The sequence below is a fragment of the Archocentrus centrarchus genome, chromosome 6 (genome assembly GCF_007364275.1).
Source record: "Archocentrus centrarchus isolate MPI-CPG fArcCen1 chromosome 6, fArcCen1, whole genome shotgun sequence".
In the NCBI taxonomy this organism is placed as follows: Eukaryota; Metazoa; Chordata; class Actinopteri; order Cichliformes; family Cichlidae; genus Archocentrus; species Archocentrus centrarchus.
The window spans coordinates 27,517,760-27,540,669 of NC_044351.1; the positions used below are offsets into that span (position 1 = coordinate 27,517,760).

The window sequence follows — 22,910 nt, forward strand, 5'->3', positions numbered from 1 at the left end:
CGCAGTCTGCAGACATCCTCTAAGGCTGAAGCTTCAGTTGTGCACAGAGCTGCACATCTCCACTGGAATACATTCAGGCATGCTCACGTTCCTCATAAAAGCATGCACACATGCACACACACCGCTAGAGCAGCAACTGCATTCTGTAGTCCAACTGCTATTCCTGTCTCTTTGCAATCGAAAGCTCAAAGTCGACCTTGGGAGAGGAGAGCAGAAGGGGCAGAGTGTGCAGGCAAGCTGGAGAGCCACTAAAGGTAGGAGGGGGAAGGCGGCAGTGCACAGTGAATGATGAAGAGCGAGACACTGGGATACAGCTAGTGGATGAACAGTGTAAACGTCATACAGAGGTACGTGTGAAGCATGAGCAAGCGCATAAAATCTAAATCCCAAAAACACATTCTCAGGACTTACATAATTCTAACTCCCAATAATTTATCAAAATTATACCTTTTAAGCAAGAAAGACCACAATAACTGCATAACTAGGTTAAACACATGTGAAGCATAAAATATTTATGAGATCCTGCTATGGATGTATTATATGCTATGGTCCTGCAGGGAGATATGCCACTGCAGAAAATAGCAGCTGGCTTGTTGAACTGGATCTGTTAAGACTCACATGGGAGCAGATTTCAATAATCCATCTGTCAGCAGGGGTAGACCGATGGCCTTTTCTTAGTGTTTCAAATGATTTATGTTCAATGTAATCCATGGCATGATGACCTTTACATCATTGCAGCAAGGAGCTTAAATGTAATTACACAAGTGTTTTGGTGTTTACATATATAATTGTCTGCCAGTTCGCATACCTGGACTCAGGTTGTGGTATAATAACAATAATATGAGAAAGAATATAACCTCCAGTTGGTTTGTGCAGAGAACTCAAATTTAAAAAGAGGAGGGGTTAAAATAGCAGGTGCTGACATATCAGAGGGAGAGATGGGAAAGCTTTAAAGAGGCCGCCAATGTAGGAGGGTGTGTCTGGTATGTGACGTGAGGAGAGTGGGGCTTCCTGTTTGAACTAACTCATCAAAAATGTGGTCCTGTACTAAAGGCACCTGCAGATAGGCACGAAATTTACATAAACTCAAGATATCTGTTTAAAAGCAGGTTTGCATATTCTTTTGCAGATTTGCATTGCAGTGCACTGTTTTCTGAAAGCAGTGAAGCCGTAAAGCCGGAAATGATCCTTCTGCAAGCATGCATTTGTTTACCCAGAAAGGAATGGTTTAAATTTGAGTGATAACAAGTCTGATACTTTATGTAGACAGTGCCCTTAGTTGCAAAAGAAAACAGTAGCTTCTCACTGCAAGGCCATAACTGTATTTATAAAAAAAATAAAATAAAATAAAATAAACATATTAATGAGGTGATTTTTTTCAGGCTGCCCATACAACTTAGTGCTGCAGCCCTGTTTACTCACTTCCCATACATATCAAATATTTCTTTGAACAGTAGACTTTAATTTTCCTATTTGGCTAAAAAAAAAAAAAAAAAAAGCTTACAGGACCCAATCCAATTGATCAATAAAAGCACAGCATTAGCATAGCATTTGTTAAGCCAAGGGTTTACTTTTATTTTGTCTCTCCTACCAGCTTCATGCCTCAATTAAAGGTTCCTCTTTAAAATACACTACCCTTGGGCTATTACTATACTTTAGTTCTGCAGTGCCCTACATCAGAGATGGTCACTACTCTATAGCCTGGGGAGAGCTGAAGCATCCAGAGTGTCTGTGGATAAAGAAAAAACACGACTACACAGAGCAGCAGCCTCTCAGAGAGACACTAAGAGAGGGAAAGTCAACATCATCTTAGCAGGCTCACAGCACAAAGGGAGAACAATAGATTCCAAAAATCTTAAAATATCAGACTGGCCTCAAAATAGACACCGAGCCACTGTTATATCATAAAATCCCAAATACAGACAGATGCCAACCAAAGAAAAGTGGCTTAACAGAAAAGAAGGTTTGAGTGTGTGTTGGCTGATCAAGCGTGATAATTATGTCCGTGGGAGTAAAGTGAGGGTAAGAGGTGAACAGTGACTCATGTGTTATATTGTGGCATCTATGTGCATGTACTTTGTAGGTATTTTTCTCACCTAAGAGAGAAAGAGGAAGGGGAGGTACTTGTTTTTGTAAAATGCTCCCCATCTGACTGTGACAATTTGTTACCACAGTCAGTGCAATCGCCTTGCTGAGGAATCAGCACACCCAATATTTTAAACTCTCATAATTCACCTCCAGAAATTAGCTCCGGTGACGAATGATCTAATTACAGCGCACACAGGGATTCACTGACTAAATATGAACTGAAATGGCTCCTATCATCATTAGATAGGCCTTAATCTGCAGAGAGCTCATGTCTGCAAAATGCTGCATGCACTTAAATAAAGATACTTGTTTTTGTGTGTGTGTGTGTGTGTGTGTGTGTGTGTGTGTGTGTGTGTGTGTGTGTGTGTGTGTGTACGGCATGAATCGTAGGCCTACATACAGAATATTTCTTGCTTCAAACTGAATATCGATCAAGCGACTGAGCAGGTGACAGATGTAGTAGCACTTACCGGTTTATATCGTGAGATCATTGTTCTAGCCTCGTTTCTCTGACTTCAGACACAATCTTCTGTCACATCCGTCGCTTGGATGTTAAAAAAAGAAAAGAGGTAAGATTTCCTAAATAGCACACTCTCATGTGTTCAGAGTGTGGCCGACTTCTCGCCGTCCTACTTGCGTTTGACAACACGACCGCAGGCGGTGGTTTACGGGTGACGGCAAGGAGCTGTCCACGGTGCTGACCCCGGGTACCGAGGAGGAGGCGGAGGAAGAGGAGGGGTTGTAGAAAGAAAGAGGCAGATCTTTCTAGCCGACCTCTGGTCATGAACTGTGGCGGTAGAGTAGCGTCAGGTACAAACAGCACGGCGGCCAACTGACAGCAGACAGATGTCACGTATGAACAATGAGGCGGGAGTGGATGACTGAACAGAGCGCTTAGAAAAAAGCGAAGCTAGATGTTGCACAGCAACACACGCCTAATATTACACGAATCTCACATGATGCGTTTTCTTTCTTTCTTTTTTGTTTCTTTTTATTAAAAATTTGCATTTGCCACCATTAACTTTAGCACGCTGATTACAAATCTGATGTTGGCCTATTTTATGACACGGAGGCTTATCTAAAGCAGAATTATGCACACACGCTCTCATTCAATAGGTATTCATTACGGAGTATTGTCGCCCCCTGTGGACATTCACTTACAATCCTCCACTTGAGTAGTGGAAACACAAAAGAAGCAAGCAGTTGACCTCAGGGTCCATCTTTAAAACCAATAAATGTGAAAATGTGATAACTGGTATAGTTCAAGATGATTTATAGTCAGTTTAAATTACATACAAAATCACTTGATATTAAAAGAAGAAAAAAATTAAACTGACAACACGTGGGGCAGCAGTTAGTACTGTCACCACACACCAAGAAGGTCCCAACACACACACACACAGCCTAAAGACTTGTTAGATTAACTGTTAATTGGGTGCATATATATATATATATATATATATATATATATATATATATATATATATATATATATATATATATAGCAGAAAGTCAGTATGCACAACACAACTTCATTTCTTGTTCTTTATTGGGTGTGCTATTGGTTACAATTCCTTTTTCTCCCCTTTCTTATACTGACAGATGAAAGCTCAGGTGTATCTAAATGAGAAGTGATGAAGGTTACTAGTGGCAGCTAGATATTGACTGGACCATCCTTCAGCAAAACAAGACAGTGGCAGCTCATACAAATAGCATGACACATACATTCTCAAAAAGCAAAACCAAGTAAAATGCAAAAAGGACAAGCAAGTGAATGTGCCTTGTGATTAGTGGCCCGCGGAAGAATCATAAATGAAATGCTTCTCAATCAGTCTGGTTTTCTTGGCAGGCTGAAGATAAGGTTAGAAGAATGTCCTGCAAGAGAAAAGGTCTGTCAGATCAACTTTGTTCAACTGCACCAAACACAAACCGTTAATGCTGCTGTGCTTTAACTGCTCACACTGGAAAAACTTCAGTCACTGCGCACTGAACACAACAGGCCAACACACATGCAGCTGAGTTACAGAAACATGAAATAAGCTTGTTTAACTTTATATCAGCCTCAAAAACACTCCAGATCCAATCCTGATAGCAAGTTAGGTTTCAGAACATGTAACAGTCCCACTGAACAACATGAATCAGAATAACTGCTGAAGGCTGGCAGGAGTCCTACACTGTGTCCATGACCTGATGATACTGCAGAGGCTTTACGTGTATGCATGAGTTTATATATGGCTCACTCAGTTGGGATCTGACAGATATATGGTGGGATGGGTCACTGATCACATTAGTTGTATATGTCTTCAGCTTGGCTCTATCACTGGAGATGCTGCCTTGTGGTGACATTTTCTAAATAAACTGCATATTGTGTCCATATGCAGTTAATGTCATGCTACTTTCTTTTGAACTAGCTGAGTGATAACAGGAAGACATAAAAATGGCACCTTCTCTGATTTCTTCTAAATGACAGGGAGACTGTCACATGTCCTCAAGAACAAAAAAAAAGGGCTAAATAAAAACAAGTGCCACACCAAACATCCGCTATGACATGCAGGGAAGAAAAGGATATTTGAAGACTACGTCGATTACCAGGACAGGGGTGCGGTAGGAGGAGAAGGAGGGCTAGTGCTGAAGTAGGTAGCCATGTCTATAAAGTACTGCACTGCCTTCAAACACCTTTCTGTTCATGGTGGGACTGACTGATGCTGACTTGGGGCTGCATACACATGCACACACACAGATACACGAGCCACAACCCATAAACTGATGAACCAAATTTTTATTTTATTGAACTGTTAGCTTGTCATAGAAATTTTTGACAAAATGTATAAATAATGCCAACATGAATGCTTACACTTCATCTTCGTAGTCTTTTGGAGGGGCCACAGCGATCACCACATCAATCCAATCCTGGAGGTGAAAACACTTTAAATTTGCATGTGACCGAATCAATAGGAATTATCAACTCAATCAGCCCAACGGAATCTACAACACACAATCAATCAGGGCTGATAAGGTTTTTACTGAAAATCAATAAAGCACCAAACTCCACTAAGGCAAAATCTATTTAAAAAAAAAAAAAAAAAGGAGAATGGCATTTAATTTATTCTGAATCTGAGGGTTCATACCCCTCCACTGTTCCAGGCTCGAGTCAGAGAGTTTTGTCCCTCCGTCAGTGTGGCATCAATCAGGATCTTCCCATTCACAGCCATGAGTTCATCCCCGGGTACAACCCCACCTACAAAGACATGCATCAGGAGACATTTAACTGCCAAGCAGCAAAGCAGCAACAATGCTGTAAAAATTAAAAATAAATGTAGGTGTTTTATAGAGACACAGGCAATACCATTAAAGTTTCTTATCACAAAGCATTTGTTGTAGTATTGAATGATTTTTATTTTCAAATATTTAGATTTGTTTAGCAGTTTCTTAAGTACGCCTAGATAATAATGATAACTAATGCGGTGCCTGTTTTCACAGCAAAGGTGCATGTTACAGTCAGGAGGTGTATTGATGTCTTGACCTTTTAGGTCAGAGATAGTGTCACAGCACCCCTGATGATGTAGCCTTGCTACAAAACAAAAAGGACCATCACTCATTCAAACAACCTCAGTTTAGCTCTGTATCTCTGTATTCCTTGAATACTGAGATTCACCTCATTTACATTGGAGAAGGCAGCCTAAATGCCTATCTTTTGCCTATCTTGACAGCCATTCATCCAATTTACTTGAGATTTGTTGGGTACGTTGCTGTATGTTAAAAAAAAGACCACCAAGTTATGCATTACTGACATATTTTCTGTATTATGTCATATTATGCTGTATTTCAAAGACCATTCGTTGGAATAACCAGATCTGAAGGCACTGACATCTGTACTGTATTTAGTGAGTTCACCTCCGCTCACTGTGACATCCACCTTTGCTGAGCACAACATACCCCTGATGGAAGCCACTGCACTAGTAGTGTAACAAAGCTTTAAAAAAAAATTGTTATGGATTTCTAGATATCATAACATGCAACTATGGGAATTAAAAAACTGACCGTGCTTATCAGCGGCGCCACCTTCATACACTGCAGATACCACCAACTTCCCTAACGGAGAGTCTGCTCCCCCCTCCAGCGCCAGGTCAAGGTTTCCAACCTCAAAAATGATAAACAACAAGCAACTGTATTAGTCAAATTTTTGAATACCTTATTTTTACTCTCCTCTCAGCAATAAAGGCTCTGACTACCTTCTTGATTCTCAGCAGTCTCACATCTCGGTCAGCTATCTGGTCTGAGGAGAACTATGAACAGAGAAAGGATGGAGATGGAGAAACACAAAATAAATGGTTGCATATAAAGTAATAAAACAATAAATTGAGGAGGAATCATAAAGAAGGTCAAAAAGTTGATCCAGGGTGATCTACCAAGTTTGGTTTTGATTGATAGAATTGTTGGCCTTATATCCACTTTTGACTGGTGATGTAATATTATATATATATATATATATATATATATATATATATATATATATATATATATATATATATATATATATATATATATATATATATATATATATATATATATATTTTTTTTTTTTTTTTTTTTTTTTTTTTTTTTTTAAACCTATGCGTTAAATTACATATTTACAGCAGCACTTTCTGTATCACTGTGGTGTTAAAATTGGCCATACAATACCATGCTGTAGGGGTCAAAGTCATCCACATATTTCTGAAATCCCTGAAAGAGAATCAACATGCAGTTCATTAAAAATGATCAATACGTCAACAGGAAGTTAATAACTAGCACATCCCTATAGACATGAGCTGTTTAACAAGTCTTTTTGTGGCACGCTGGCCAGATTTCCTTTGACAATCACTTCTGTGTTAAACAGATAAAGGGGAACCACAGAGTCATTTATTAAAAAAGCACTTTGGCTTTCAAGGCGTTACACACAGTGACTTTGAAAGCCTCACCCCTTAATTCAGTTATGAAGATAATAATTCACACTAACATGCACAAACAGAGGCAGAAAAAAAGGCACAAATCATTCTCAATATGACAGCTATTTAACTTCATAGGAAGGAAATACAGAGAGCAGACATCACATTTACGCAGCTATGATGAGTCAGAGAGGCGTTTTCTCCCTACAGAATAAACACACATTAATATCCTGTAAGCTCATTTCCTGTTGTTACACAGTGGCTCAAAGATGGACATAGAAAATGAACTCATTTGTGTGTATGTTTTTATTTATTGGGGCTGGAGAGAGCAGACACCAAACAATCCAAACAGCCATGGTTTTTAGATATTAAACTAAAGGCACAGGAAAAGGTAATACAAACTTGTAGACTGCACTAAGATGTGTAAAGAGATATATTTCAACCACTTGGAGTCTTCAGTGAGCCTCTATTAGACAGTCATGCCAAACCATTGCCTGCCATCACTGCTGTAAAGCCAAACCTATGTGACATGCTTTCCTGCATGTTCACAATACTACTGTCTACTCCAAATCAATAAAAGCACATCTAAATCAAAAGTCAGTGATTCACAAAAAGAAAAACAGAGCCAACACTGAGGTTTCAGTCAACAGTCAAACCTGAAGTGTGAGCATAGAGATAATAAAAAAACAAGAAAGAAGGGGAGAAAAGCACTCCAGAGTACAAACGGAGAAGGTGATGTATGAATTACTTGTCTCTTGTTCGATTTAAAAGATGAGTTGAAAGGCACCATCCTTTTCAGCATTTCTGGAGGCTGAAATACAAGAGGAGGTAACCACTTTTAATCCAGTATGAACATTTTAAAGAGAAAGTTCAGACCAGGGTGAACGACAGTGTGTTACTGCCCCCTCTGGTTCAAAGTCCATGTGATTTCTGACCACACCTAGCCACCTGTACCTGTAACAACACCCAAAGTGTCACCTTACCAACACAGTCTGCAGGATACTTTACATGACAGCAAAGTAAAAGGTTAGGCTCAGGCTGTGTTATCTGTATAATGTTAAATTAAACTATGACAGCAACTAACAATTACTTATAAAAAAATTAATATTATGCCATCAAATGTCTTGTTTCACCCAAACTCCAAAAATACTGTTTCTTATGAAGAAAACTAGAAAATATTCACATTTGAGAACCTGAACTACTGCAATATTTGTATTTCTTGCTTGAAAAATGAATAGCGATTTATGGATTTTTCAGCATAACATTAGTGAAGTGTGTCGTGCTAGTTGACTCTATTGCAGTTACTGGAAAAGGAAGTTGCTCAGTTGACTTGTCCAAGGAAAATACAGATTTTAAAATTCATAATCTCCCCAGTTTCATCTCATTTTAATTACAGAGAGTTGAACTGGTCACCTATACACTCTGAAAACCACAGACTGGGAAACAGCTGGAGAATACGGAAACTCATCAGGACATGAAATGAGGCAAAGAGTAATTCTTCAGCCAGCTAATGGCATGCTGTGTCAAAAGTCTGAATGCTTTGTGACCCTGTTCAGCCACCAATGGTTTTTGCATTAAGGAAAATCATCGCAGTGTAATGTGCTTATTACCAGGCCATCAGAACGTAGAGCAGGTCTGTGTGGATCTGGGCGGTGAGTCTGCGACTGGGGCAGCATGACAGGCTTAGACATGACTGGGGCCATCTGACGCCTCTGGTTGGGGGGACTGGGAGCTAGTTGCTAATGGTAAAAGACCAGGTTTCCAAACAACACCCGAGCACATGTTTGTATTTAAATATATGTATATATGTAAAATTCTGAAGCTCATGATTTAAAAAAAAAAAAAACAAGGTACGATCACAAAAGCTGACATGACCTTTTACAGCAAGAGACTCACCAGAGGGCTACTGGAAGATGAAACACGACTGGCATGGGAGGTATTTCTCATCACCTGAACCACAGTGAAATATAATGAAACTTTCAGCCCCCCGGCACATACAGACCACTAGGAAATATCAGTGCAACACACACGACAAACCACGCTCATTCTCTCAGATATCACAGCATGGCTGAGAGTTCAAAAGCATCTGCTGCCGAGCCCACCGGGCCAACTGCAGATGCACAAACATGAGCAAACACCCAAATTTCAGAAAACTCTGTAGGTTCCCTTTATGAACTGCAAAGAAACCATATGCATACAAACAAACAAACATCAGTAGCTTATTGCTCACTTCAGTGAGGTTGATGCAATGCACTGCTCCCTCTTCATGCATTAAAAACATCCCAATGCATAAAAGACCACATGCACCTGAACCTATGCATTAAAATAAATGGAATCTTGCTATTGAACACGTAGCAACTACATCTTTCCTAGCAACTCACATGTTTCACACATAAGGATGTCTGACCTTTGGACTAGAGGGGTAGGACACTTCACTAGCGTTAGACGAGTAAATCCCTCCTCTGGGGAGATACCTGCCTGCCTCCCACTCACTCCTGGGCTCTGGGGGATGCTGGTGATGATGGTGGTGGTACCCTCTGCGGGTGTCAACTCGTTCTTCAGAACGCTGTGGAGGTGGAGGGGGAGGAGGCGGCGGGGGTGGCAGAGGAGGGGGGGGTGGGGGGCGGAGGGGGCCGTGGAGCAGGTTGAGGGGATGATGGAGGTCGGGACACATGAGAGTGGGGATGGTTATGGGAGGAAGGTTGAGGTTGGGAAGGGCGGGGCTGTGGTGGAGGCCTGTGTCTCTTATTGGTCAAAGTAGATGGGGTAGAGGGAGGTTTCCTAGCATTAGGTGGAGACGGGGGCCGGCGCTGTGGAGATGCTTGAGACGCAGGGGGGGAATAAGGGATGGTTGGGTTCAGCTTGGGTGAGGGTGGAGGGAGAGGCAAGGGAGGTGGTGGCTGGCTGGTGCTGGGCTGGGTGGGGGCTAGTCTTTTTAGAGGGCCCCTCAGGCTCTGATCCACTTCATCCAGGTTAATGTCATCCAGATCAGTGGTGGCCAGGTGAAGACCACCAGGAAAACGTTTCACTTTTGGCTCAGAAGCAGGGGAGCGTGGCGGGGAGAGCTTAAAATCAAAATGAAATGTAAAAAATTTCACCTCACATGTTAATTCACCTTTTAAACAATTTCACAATGAGTGCATTTCATTTTAAATCCCCCCCCACCCCTACCCCCGTACATTTCTACCAATTCGACTTGCAGAAACATGACTTATACTTCTAGCTGCAAATGGGCTCTCAAAATGTTGAAAGACTAGCTTTATATTTTGTTCATCATGTCATTAATATTCAACTCTTGGCGTAGTCTCCCCTTTTTTTCCTGTTATTTGCTACCACTTTACTCCATTCAAATGAGTGAACTGAGCAGTGAGTGTCAAATAGCAGTGTAATTTTTAAGCCCAAATGTGTGTTACAAAAACAAATAATTAACCGAACATTATTGGGTGCAACCTTGCCCATTACTGTGGGCCTGCTGTGCCTTTAGAACAGTCATGTCCTTGTACCAGTACCAAAAAACTGCATATAACATTATATGGATGAGCAAATATTTGTTAAAGAGTTCTGAATGCAGAGGCGTTCTGACAGAGGAAGTCTCACTCTGTACCTCAGGGGATTCGTTCTCCACACATGAGATCTGCTCCAACCGCGTCTGACATAGACGCTCCACCCAGTGTTGCACCTTTTCTGACTCCTCTTGGTCTTCCCGTTCTGTCTCTGAAACCTAATGCAGAGTCAGAGCCAGGCAGCATCACACAACGCGAGGCACACATGCTCACACGCTGATCTATAAAATAACCACGGCATACAGCTAAAATGAGCGCTTGCTCCTCTCCATCGCCTCCACATACCTCCTGAACCAGCCGACTGATCTTGAGCTGCTTCTCTCGTTCATACATCTCTTCCTTCTCTTTGGCAAGTTTCAGCTCAAACTCCATCTCCTTCTTGTTTTTCCTCTGCTCCTGCAGTGTGTCTGTTTTCGACACTTTCCTCTTTTTCTTCTTTTTTTCTCCTTTCTGACATTTCACCATTTAGTCAAAATACAAGGAAGGAAGGGAACAGACAAATCTGCCAATCTAAACCCAAATGCTTCATATGCTTTAAAACTTCCAAGACCTTAAAACTGTAACTGTAACCAACACTATAAGATGACATCATAAGGACTAGGTAAAACAAACAAACAAAAAAAAAAACACTTTTTTTTTAAGCCACTTTCACAGCAAACTGAACCCACACAGCTGACCATACCTTGCGTAATGATGGCAGTTTCCCTTCATATCGATAAAACCAGCCAAATGCTAAAGGTAGAAAATGAGCACAGGTCAGCCTTACAAGGATGATTTCAGCTTAAACGGTGACATCAAACTCCATGCAGCACATCCTTTTAAAAAGCAACACAACAAGAGCCAAACAAAGCACTCAAAGAGAGAAATGAATCCATTCACACACTCCAAATACCAGATGAAGATGCAAACACGTCTTAAGTAATACAAAAAAGGTGCTGGAATTAAATATCAGCAGCTTCTACCAGTAAAACAATAAATAAATAAATTAAATAACTGGCATAATAATAGGAACAGATGACTCCCATCGGGAAACTGTGATTGCCAAAGGAAATCCAGCCCTTGTCTTCGTGTATGCTACTCTACACAGATGTCCACTCATAACAGCTGTCACAATGACAGTTTAGGTTCCAGACTCACTTCTCCGTCCTGCTCATCCTCCTCTGCGAAAGAGCTGGCTTCATTAGCTTAGAGAAGAGGCCATAAAAAGCAGCACAGCACACAGCAGATGGGGAGCATGCAGTGAAAAGAGGAAAGGGAGGTGAAACAGGGCCACCCTTCTGGTTTTAGTAGAGAAGCTAAGTTCAGAAGTAAACACAGTTTTCATGCATTTTAAAAAGGAAGACACCATCATGTGTCCTTACGAGAACTTTTGGCCTTTGGAGTTGGAGTGGTTTTAATCTCAGGTGGGGTTGGTGATGGGGTCTTTGGACCCGATTTAGGGCTCTTGGGTCTGTCTGTACCATAGTCTTCCTCCCACTCTCTGTTGTGTTTCGTCTCCATAGCCTCAATCCTACAGATGTGTACGATATTTTATACTTGTTCTAACAATATTTGCTTAGAAATTCATGACCAAAGTAATAATGAGTTACGAACCTTTCCATTTCCTTCTTATAACGCTCCTCTTCCTCTGCAGCTTTCTGAGAGATCTCCATCTTTCGTCTGGTAAAACACACCATTAATACAAAGATTAATGTCTGTCCAGACAACATATTAGTGTACTGGGTTATAGATATACAAAATACACTGACCAGCGAGAACATTAAAACCACATCTGGATGAAAGAAATATGGATGTTACTTTGGCACGTATTACCCACCTAAATAATTCCGCTGCTTATGCAACCCCTTGGCCTGCAAACTCCCCCGACAGCAATTAATCATGCTTCTGTCGGATAGGCCATAACATGCCACGGACCCCCACCCACAGGATCGATCCAGGATCCCCTGCCTGCGTCAAAATGATGCCCCTGCAGGTCCTGTGTCTATGCTTTGACATGTAAGAGTTGTATAGGTGGTCCTAGAAGGGGCAAGTGATTTTAATGCTTTTGCTGTTTGGCATCTTTAATATAACTTATGCCTGCCTTTGAGTGTCAGCCCTGCAACTTATGATATGCAGACATATTATTCATCCCCAGATACTGTTGGCATCAAAGCACTAAGGATATCGAGTGTGTCCTCTGAATTTACAAGCAGCAAGAGAAATTTGTAAATCATTTAATAAGGTGAACATAAATCTAACTGATGTATTTACAATGCAAGCTGACTGACAGATATTTTTGGTGACTGGATCCAGGGGAGACCGGTTTCTGAAAAATATCAAGGGAACATCAGTCAACACCTTTGGCATTAGATGATGACATTTAGCCTCTTGTTGTCTGCATATTGATATTCCCAAACTGATTATTGACCCAGTTATTGGCTTACTTTGTACACCAGAGTCCAAATTAGGCTTACAGTAGAGATGAACTACTGAACGAATGAGTGATTTTTTTTTTCTGTTGATACAATAAAAAGTAGCAGCATTTTATATTTGAAAAAAAAAAAAAAACATCTTTATGTCTGTTATCTGCATAATATTTGCTCGAGGTTTCCATATTTTTGCATAAATTGTTTCAGCTGATTACAAAGGCCATACTGCTCATAGTCTGGGACTGTCTTTGGTTAAGTTAAGCTTTCACTTTCAGTGTGACGATGCCTTAACATTATGAAATTTAATGAAGGGTAATTTGATAATAATTTATTGGCCATGTTTTATTAAACAGTCCATGATTTACACATACAGCTGCAGGGGCAAAGCCAGGGGGCCATGCAATAACCAATAGTGCAGCCATTTAAAGGGTAACTGTCAAACATTTTATCAGAACAATTTTTCTATGGATGTTGTTTGCACATCTTTTGATTAAATGGTGGTAGTGTACCAAGACAAGAGTCATCCCTGTGTAACCAGATTATAAGAGTCAGTGACCAAAAAAAGGGTGATTTTTTTTTTTCCTATTTTAAGTGATTTGCCACACTGTTCAACAGACACAAACTAACATCCATATTCATTTGGAGGCATTGTTTATATTTTTTCTAAAGAGTATTAATCAGATTTGGGTTCACAACAACAAACATTAATATTTCTTATTATAAACGACCAACTGTTTGTGTAAAACAATGTGTTAGTGGCATTTACATTACATTAATTTTCAGTTAATGCTGAGTCAGGTCAAAGTTGTACCTATGAAGTTCAAGCGAGAGCAGTCTTGCTAACTAGCATGAAGTCAGCATCTTGCATTACAATGCAAACTGTACAACTCCCACTACACACTGAAGAAGCTCTGTCTCGTGTCAAGACAAGGTTAATTAGAAGTTTTGTGCTGTTCACTCACTGTCTCTCCTTCTCCTGCTGCTCTTTAATGATTTTGTTGGTCTCCAGTGCCACCCTCTTCTGGTGCATCAGCTCCTTCCTATCCAGCTCTCTGCGGGCCTCCAGTGCCAGACGCTCCTCATCTGTCATAAACAGTTCGCTGCCCTGAGAGAGTGAGAGCCACAGACAATAATGACGGAAAGACATACAGCAGGGGGTCCTCAAACGTTAGCTCTGGAGACTGGCAGGCAAGTTCAAACCAGTTTCTCCGACCAGGGACAGAGAGGAGATGTCAGTTTTTGACACCTGACATCCTTGAAGCCTCATTAATGGCCTCAGAATCACTGAACATGTAAGCAATTTCTATAACGTGAATATAATTACAATATCCTGTGTGGTTCTTACAGGTGCTTTTCTTTTGCCTTTGTTTTGGATTGAGCACAAAGTTTTTCATTGAAATTTATGAGCGTAAAAGTTTGAAACTAATTTGTTCTTCCTTTTATTTTAATGACAGCATGCACCGGAACGAGTATATTTTTCATTTTGTTTATTAATGACCTCTGTGAAGTATCCTAAATAGTAGAGTTTTTGTTGTTTGCAGATGATACAAACATTTTTTGTTCTGGAAATAATTTGTCAGACATTAGCGTAAGTATAAGTTCAGAAATGGTAAAAATTAAGAAGTGGTTTGATGAAAATAAATTATGTTTAATTTTGGGAAAGAACAAAATATATGATTTTTGATAATCGTAAAAAGAATGAAAATTTAAGAATAGCTTTTGAAGGTACTGATATTGAAAAAGCAAATAAAATAAAATTTTTAGGTGTTATTTTAGACAAGAAAGGATACAGAGAACACTCTAATAGTTTGTTTGTCAAGTCTGGACTGTTAAAATTTAAAGATTTAAGATCTGACTTAAAGATTTTGATTTTTATGTGGAAAGTTAAACAGAAAATGCTACCTATAGCTATACAAAATATATTTACATTTTTATCTGAGGACGATGGCCATAGAAGGCAATTTAGTTTTAAAACTGTTTTTGCACAGTTAAGCTGTGGAACACCTTGGAATTTAAATTTAAGTGTTCTTCCAGTGTTTGGAAATTTAAGAAAATGTATAATAAAAAAATATTGGAATACTATACAACAAATAATGCTAAATACATTTAAAAATATGTAAGGCAGGATATTTTTTATTTTCTGTATATTTTATATTTTGTGATTGGTAGGGTAGGACTGGGATTGATATGAAGATATGAAGATATGAAGACAGGAGGATCTGGAGATCAAACCACTGACCTTCCAATTAGTAAATAACCCTCTCCCTCTCCTGAGCCACATCCACAATGTGTGATCTCTTCTCCACAAAGCCAGAAGATAGAGCATGTCTTTTAAAGATGGAGCTCCTTCTCTTTGACCAAAGTGTAGTTGATTGAAGCAGGCATTGAACTTGAAAGTATTCATACACCTACCTCAGATTAATCAGTAAATAGGACCCTTTTTTTCTGTCATGCCCTGTCTCCTATCTCAGTCCTGATGTTTTTGTTCTTGTTTCCTCTGCTGAGAAATGGTACAGAGACCACTAAACATCCCTAAAGACCACAACCATCTTCTTGTGACCTTGGCGTATTGATTTTCTGCTGGTGTGTTCACTTTTGGTGTCCCTGTTTGTGCTTTGGATGTAACTGATTTGTTTTACAGTGCAATGCACAGCCTACTTAGAAACCTTCAGTCTGCTGACAAAGTCTCTCTATCTTTATAATAATAATTTGACATAGACCTGATGGCATGTTTTCAGCGGTCACAAAGCTACTTAATAAACAATGTTCTGGTGGTACAGCCACATTAGAACAGGTTATAATGGCTGGAAGTTGATTGAAATGATCATGAGTTATAAACACTACTTCAGCACAATAGTTCTGACTGTGTTTCAAGTTCACAGTAATCTGGGATTTCCCACTGTTGGAACAAAAACTATAAAATTCATTCTAGAGATATACTGTATATTGTAAAGATACACTGCATAATGCAAATATTTCAAATGATTTATTGTTGCATGGTTCCTAAATTATGCAGAAAAATAACATTATACATATATGAAAAGCTAGAGACACAAAAATTTAAATTAAAGTGTCCCTGGTACCTGGTACCTCTTGGTTTCAATGAGCCGAAAGAGGCTTTACTACACATGCCCAAACAAAGATGTACTCACAGATAACTGCATTAGACAGGCACCGAGGAAAATAATAAATAAGATGGCAAAACTTGTCTCTGTTACACAGGCCTCATCACTGAGTCTCAGAGCAAACAACCTGCTGAGTAACTTGACTGATGATAAATGTTGCTCCCGCAGACAGCCGGGCAGAGGCACAGGCTGGGTAATGTGATGTCTCCAAAACAAATGGACAGATTAATCTGAGTAATGCAGGAATGCAGGAGAAACTGAGCAGGAGGCAGAAGTTTCTGTCTCTACATCCATGACAGATGACCTCTTAAGTGTTTTACTTTTTGAGAGGAGCACATTTTCTCAGAAGTTGTTTCAAAAGTGATTAAAGTAAGTTATCTGAAAGGTTTCTCATCATCTGCACTTTAGTCTTTAAAAAGTTATGCACAGTAAAAGTTAAAGTTTTAGCCACTTACCTATATTATATCCATGTTAAATATCACAGAAACGTGGTAATATCTTTAAATTCAAACTACATTCTAACACATGTAAGAATACATGACAATACATGTGTGAATCCATCAAGGATTACCAAACTTAAACTCTTGCTAAAAGCTATTTCATTATATATGGGTTTGATGAGGCAAGCAGCAATAAAAGCATAATACAATATCTAATGCAACTATTTATTTTATATTCCCTCACTGGACACACGTAGGTACACTTGTGTATTCAGAGATGGTTTCTTGCGTACTTTCATTGTAATGAGTAGTTATTTGAGTTACTGTTGCCTTCCGATCAGCTTGGACCTTCTCAAATTCTCCTCTGACTGGCATCAGCAAAGCATTTTCAGACGGAGAACTGCTGGATATTTTCTCTTTTTTGGACCATTCTTTGTAAAGCTTAGTGATAGTTTTGTGGGAATATCCCAGTAGATTTCCTAAATCGAAGTAGTTTCAGAAATAGAACAGCTCATCTGTCACCAACAACCACGCCACGTTCAGAGTCACTTAAATCACCTTCCCTCCTGTTTCTGATGCTCATTTCGGACTCCAGTAGGTCGTCATGACCATGTCTACTTGCCTAAATGCACTGAGTTGCTGCCATGTTATATTAGATATTTGCGAGCAGGTGTACCTAACAAAGTGGATGGTGAGTGTAAGTTGGTATACATTTCTATGCAAAACAATTCAGTTTAGAGTGTACTTACAGCTCCCGTCAGAACTGTAATAGTCAGACTTCTGCTGCTCTTGAGGACTTTCACAGCCTGGAAATGTCAAAACAGAGGACTTCAAATAACACTCATAAGGTTCAGATTCACGAAATAAAAAAATTAACCACATCAACAATGTCTTCAGTTTGTAGTAAGTGTTGTGTGTGTTATGTGCATTTATCAGGGTGTGAATAATCCCCATATCCAGTCAAATATAGGTACATGCTGCAAGATTTGTTTTGGCCATTAGCCGCAGGAAGGATTTTTGCTGGTTAAAGTTCAGAGAAGGATAAATTTGGCTGTGGTTATGCAGCTCAGTGAGTTAGGCTGAGAACAAACACCAGCAGTGATAGAAGGCTTAACTTTTCCTTGCATCAGAGGCATACTGATCAATAGAAAAAAACAACATCTAAATAATTAAATTAAGCAAAACATACCTCCCTGTGGTCCATGTTGGTGAAATCCACCCCGTTCACCTCCACAATCTGGTCTCCAACCTGCATTTTGATATGAGACACATATTCACTGTCAGTAGGTTTATGAGTGTCAACATTTCATGAAAGTGATGTGGTCTTTAAGAAAAGTCACCTCAAGCCCAACTTCTGCAGAAAGGGAGCCTGGCTTGATATTACTGATGTATATACCAGGTTTCTGGGTTGGACCACTGGATATGCTGATGCCCATACCCTTGGTACCCACAAGACTGAGGAAAACTTTCTTCTCCTTGATCTCCTTTCCTCCAATGGATGCCAAGCCTGCCACACTGCTTTTTTTCTCCTTGAAAAGTTACAAAAAGAGATTTTTTTTTAGCTGGCTCCCAAACAAATGCCATTAAGAAAAAAAAAGAATTATATCTCTCACCCCTGATTCAGACACAAACTGGTCAACAAACTGCCACTTGAGGGGTTCATCTGATGAGCTAGAGAAATGAGAAAAAAGCAGTGAGAATACAGCTCTGCGCAGCAAAACTATTCCAGAGCATGGCACTGTTTTTTAAAAGTGTAATATACAAATGAATCATTTTCTCACCCTTTCACTGGGATCATGCCCACATCTGCACAGAAGGAAAAATAAAATAAAACGAGTGAGTTAGTAGATCATGGTGCTTTTGCTGTAAAATAAGTTTGTGGCTTACGTACGTCGAACTTTGAGTGACACGGTATTCTTTGTCTTGATGAGACTGATGACCTCCTCGTGGATACAGGAGGAAATTGAGTATCCATTGATTCGCACAATCTCATCACCGACCTATAAATCAATACAGGAGAGTATACTATAGTTGAGACATTAAATATCATTATGTCATTTCAAGTGATTTACAGACAAATTCTTAATTTACGAGGTAAGGCTGGTTATAAAGTTACATATTTGCAGCAGAAAAAGCTACCGTACTGAGTTAAAAATTGGTAAATTGCAGTTTAAATACTTTTTAAAAACAGTGGACTTGGGATGAGCACTGGTAGTACACTAGCTTGTGTTCACTGGCAACACTAGCAAACATTATGTGCCTCGGTACAACACTATGAAGTGTAATGGACAGTACAGTGAAGTGGAATAAAGAGCTATGAAGGTGCAGGGTTGAAATAAACTGTTGCTCTCTGCTAGTCGGATGTGTGACATTGTAGAGAGTTATTGCAAGAGGTATAAATGATTTCCTGTATCTGTCCTTGGGCAGCAGAACTGAATCAGTCTGCCTCTCCAGTAAGTGGTGCAGAGGGCGGTCGAGATTATCCAAGATGGATAAGAGTTTAACTTCATTACAGTTATTACATTAAATCTTACCACTTGGACCACTAGGAGCAGTTTGCTTGTTTAGTGATGCAGTCTTGGTGTTACTCTTTTACTGACATTTTCAGTTTGTGCTCAACTAGAACTAGTAATATCAAATCTACTGCTACTATAATGACAAATAATTATTCCACATATGGATAGATTCATACATAGTGCTGTAACTCAGGTTTGTATAAATTGATTAGAAGCATTTAAAAAACTATAGTAACAAAAAAACATAAATAATAATTATAATACCTGTAGGCCAACATTATCAGCCTGTCCGTCTTTTATAATCTGAGATATATAAAGGCCGCAGCCAAACTCCAGCCCTCCTCTGACACTTAGACCTAGGCCATCACGATTTGTCCGATCCAAACGCACCTCTTTTAGCTTCCTGCACACATCAGGTGAGAAAGGAAAATATAAAGTGGGATGCATGAGTTGCAGAAAGCTAATATAAGGTCAATATAAAAAGAAGACAGTAAATACCCGTGTTGTACTAACCTTGACCTCTTGGGGGTGAGCAAGTCATACTCCACCTGGTGTTTGAGAGGGATGAGAGGTCGGATGGCATCAAACAAGGGGAGGCGCTTTGGTTCATTAATTACCAACTTTAGGTCTCCCACCAGCACTGGCAAATCCATCGACCTGGAAAGTGAGAGGAGGATAATTATTGGCTTTACCTCGTCTGCTAATTTAGGCCAACACAAACTGTGAAAGCTCCCCTCGAACAACGAACAAACAAAATTACGAAACAAGGTTGAGATGCTGTGTAAAATGCAGATAATTATTTAAACTAATGTTTAATTGTTTTAAAGTGCTAGTCCTTAGTCTTAGTCATGTTTTTTGCTTCATAATGTGCCAAATTTTTTCAAGGTGTGGCATGTCTGGACTGCAACTCTTTTACTAATCCATGCCGAATTTGGCTCGACATTGTCACGATAAATAAGAAAAGCCTTCCCTGAAAACTTGTGATCAGGAGAAGAAACTCCCACTTCTATCAATCTACAAACCAGATTTTTTAAATGTTTGTACTTCACCTTATGCACCAACTGACACAACTTATCAGGGTTAGCACAGCAATCTCTCTCTAGAGCCACAGGGGATTTTTTTCCATAACAAAAAATACATGCAAATGTTCCATTTAATATTTTGTTTGTTTTGGTTTTTTTTTAATGTAAAGGGCAACTGGAACAGCAATTAAAGCAGCAAAAGCTATGGCACAAAATCCTTCCATGTCACCTCCTTTTTGAATAATTAATATGTGCCATTTTAGTTCCATTTGGAGGTTGAACACAAAAAGAGCTTTTGTTGATAACTGGCCAGGCTTGTCGGAGCTCAATGGAAACCGATCAGAGGCTTAACCAATAGGGTCACAGGACTCTGCATCTGTACAAAGATTAATTGAAACCTAGACCTCTCTCTCCCCCTCTCATGCCCTCTAGGACCAGGTTTTATCAAAAACCATGACAGAGAGGAGAGTTTAAACTGCAGATCTCTGTGGATTAAAACTGTCAGGGATGAGATTAATGGCTCCTGAGCATTAATCATGAAAAATGTTAAAAGTTAGAGAAAGCTAAAGAAGCATTGTATTTAAATATGTACAAATACAACAAATGGTGGTCACCACATTTGCTTCATTATAACCCTTTTTGTCCCTACCTGTGCAATGTTATTTAAGGGCATAATCTAATAATCTTCAATTTTTTTAGTCATAAAGTGTGCAAAATCAGTGAGGAAATGCAATACCGACTATGTAGCCATGCTGAGCAGTGGCAGATGGTACTCACTGGTGATACATGCGAAGGACGTCATACAGGTAATCCTTTTCTGCTTCATTTTCAATCAGCAACTCCACCTGCAAGAAAACACAAGCATCATCTTTTTTCATTAAGCCCACTGACACACACCGTACCTCTCCCCTGTGGTTCTGTTGGCAACAGGGGTTGAGCCACCTGTGTGTTTGTATGTCCAAACCTGATGACGGCTCAGCTGCACCAAGATAGTTTTGAGAAACCGTTTGGGCCAGTCGCTGATATAACACATTTCACTCCTTTTCCAGGCTAAATCTGTCTTAAAATAAGCTGAGGGCGTCTCTTTTTAAGACATTAAGGTTCAGCTAAATCTAGGGATGATGAGGGTCCTTGGACTAAACGTGTAAAGGGCTGCCCATGTCTAACCATCAAACCACTGGGAGAAAATAATGGCAGCAGAGATGAGGAGAGGCTGCAGTAGGAAGGTCAGGAGTGTCACCTTACATCTCAAACAGAGATGAACATTCACACACACACACACACACACACACACACACACACACACACACACACACACACACATACACATACACACGCACACACACACCTCATGTTGAACAATCAGAGCTCAAATTAAAGAATAGGTATCATAGAGCACACACACTCAGAGGGCCATTTCTGCAGGGGTTAAAGTTAAGGTATGTCCACTCAGCCATGCAGGGTGTGTGAACAGAGTGTTTATGGCAATCATAAATTTCTCTTGCTCTTGCAGACTGAGCAACATGCAGACTTTGGCACCATAAACCAATAAGGTATAAGATAACCTGTTAGTCAGACACACAGTGAGCTTCTCTATCACAGTGTAGTACATACAGAATTATAAAAAAAAAAAAAAAAAAAAAAAAAGTTTCATGCAAATAAAAGCACTATAGTAACAATGTAAAAATAATCCAAATCTCAGGCGAATCAGGCCATAAAACTGACACATATGCCCAACCAAACAAACAAACCGAGGTTCAGTGACTATCATAGTGTTGCCAACAGAAACAAAGCTCAATTGTGCCTCATTCTCCCCTCAGCCTCTAATTAAACCCATAAATTGTCCCATCACTTCCGCTTAGCTGCACGTATCTGACACATTATCTAATGCTAAACTGCCCTTTGTGGAGAGCTTACAGTATGGGACCCTTCTTGCCTGCCTGCAGCACAGATGGCTGTGAGGTGATCCCTACATGCTCTGGGGCTGAAAAAAAGCCTTGAACATATCATGTTCGCTTCCTCTGTTATCATTTGCTCATTGTGAATTTTTTTGGGAAGTAATGCTTCAATGTTCCAACACCACCAACACAGCACAGTATAACTTCAGTTTAATACATTGTATAAAATTGATTTTAATAACATTTTTATACTGTTTGCTGATGACTAGTGACCTCTGCTGTGTAACATTTACCTGAGTAAAAACAAGACGCCAGTCATTGAATATATATATACAAAAGGTGTTCTACAGCAGCCTCTTTAAGCTTTAAAGTAAAATATGGAAAAACGTGTCATCAAAGACAACAGCATTAACAAAAACTCTGACACTCACTTTGCTTAAGCAATGGATGAGAAGCAGATGTTTCAGTTAAATAAAAACCCAGTAATTTACAGCAACTAAAAAAAAAAGATGATGACCTAGTTTAAACCCTGAATCTGCTTCTACATTGTTTGTTAGTGATGTGTTTGAGTTACTATTTAAATAGCAGCGTTTTGAAAAAATGTTTTGTGCTGTTGTTTCTGTTTCCTGGGTCTGTTGGGCAGGCCTGTCTACGCAACATCTCACCAGCAGACAGACACCTGAGCCAGCCAGCGAAGAGACAACCAGGTAGAAAAAGGAGCTTCATTTAAAATCTATTTAATTCATATGAGAAACTTTTTCTTTTACTACTAATATTGTTATTATTATCATACCTTGTGTCTAAATTCCCGAGCAACTTTCCGCTCCATTGTTGAGAGACACCAGAAAACGGTCCGACGTGAGATCCCGGTGCTGACTGTCGGGGGTCAATACGTCAAGTTAGCCGGAGTGCAATCAGAGCT

General features: G+C 39.7%; 2 protein-coding genes across 2 annotated transcripts in view; both read right to left on the reverse strand.

Annotated features, from left to right (window-relative positions):
* abcc8 (ATP-binding cassette, sub-family C (CFTR/MRP), member 8) overlaps window positions 1-2,792 on the reverse strand; it is a 56,224-nt gene extending 53,432 nt beyond the window's left edge. The window contains exon 1 of the mRNA XM_030732203.1: window positions 2,559-2,792. Coding sequence (XP_030588063.1) covers window positions 2,559-2,579 — 21 coding nt within the window. The 5' untranslated portion in view covers window positions 2,580-2,792. The remainder of the gene's footprint in view (window positions 1-2,558) is intronic.
* Window positions 2,793-3,598: 806 nt separating this feature from the next.
* On the reverse strand, window positions 3,599-22,901 carry ush1c (Usher syndrome 1C). The gene is made up of 20 exons (XM_030731702.1): window positions 22,782-22,901; window positions 20,868-20,935; window positions 19,582-19,725; window positions 19,333-19,471; window positions 18,444-18,552; window positions 18,334-18,358; window positions 18,166-18,223; window positions 17,893-18,081; window positions 17,742-17,801; window positions 17,302-17,358; window positions 13,950-14,092; window positions 12,173-12,238; window positions 11,941-12,089; window positions 11,717-11,763; window positions 6,772-6,813; window positions 6,321-6,374; window positions 6,130-6,229; window positions 5,217-5,326; window positions 4,943-4,998; window positions 3,599-3,963 (listed from the first exon to the last, which is right to left on the reverse strand). Exons 1-20 carry the CDS (start codon window positions 22,815-22,817, stop codon window positions 3,951-3,953), a joined length of 1,665 nt encoding a protein of 554 aa, XP_030587562.1. The 5' UTR covers window positions 22,818-22,901; the 3' UTR covers window positions 3,599-3,950.
* Between the last annotated feature and the right edge of the window lie 9 nt (window positions 22,902-22,910).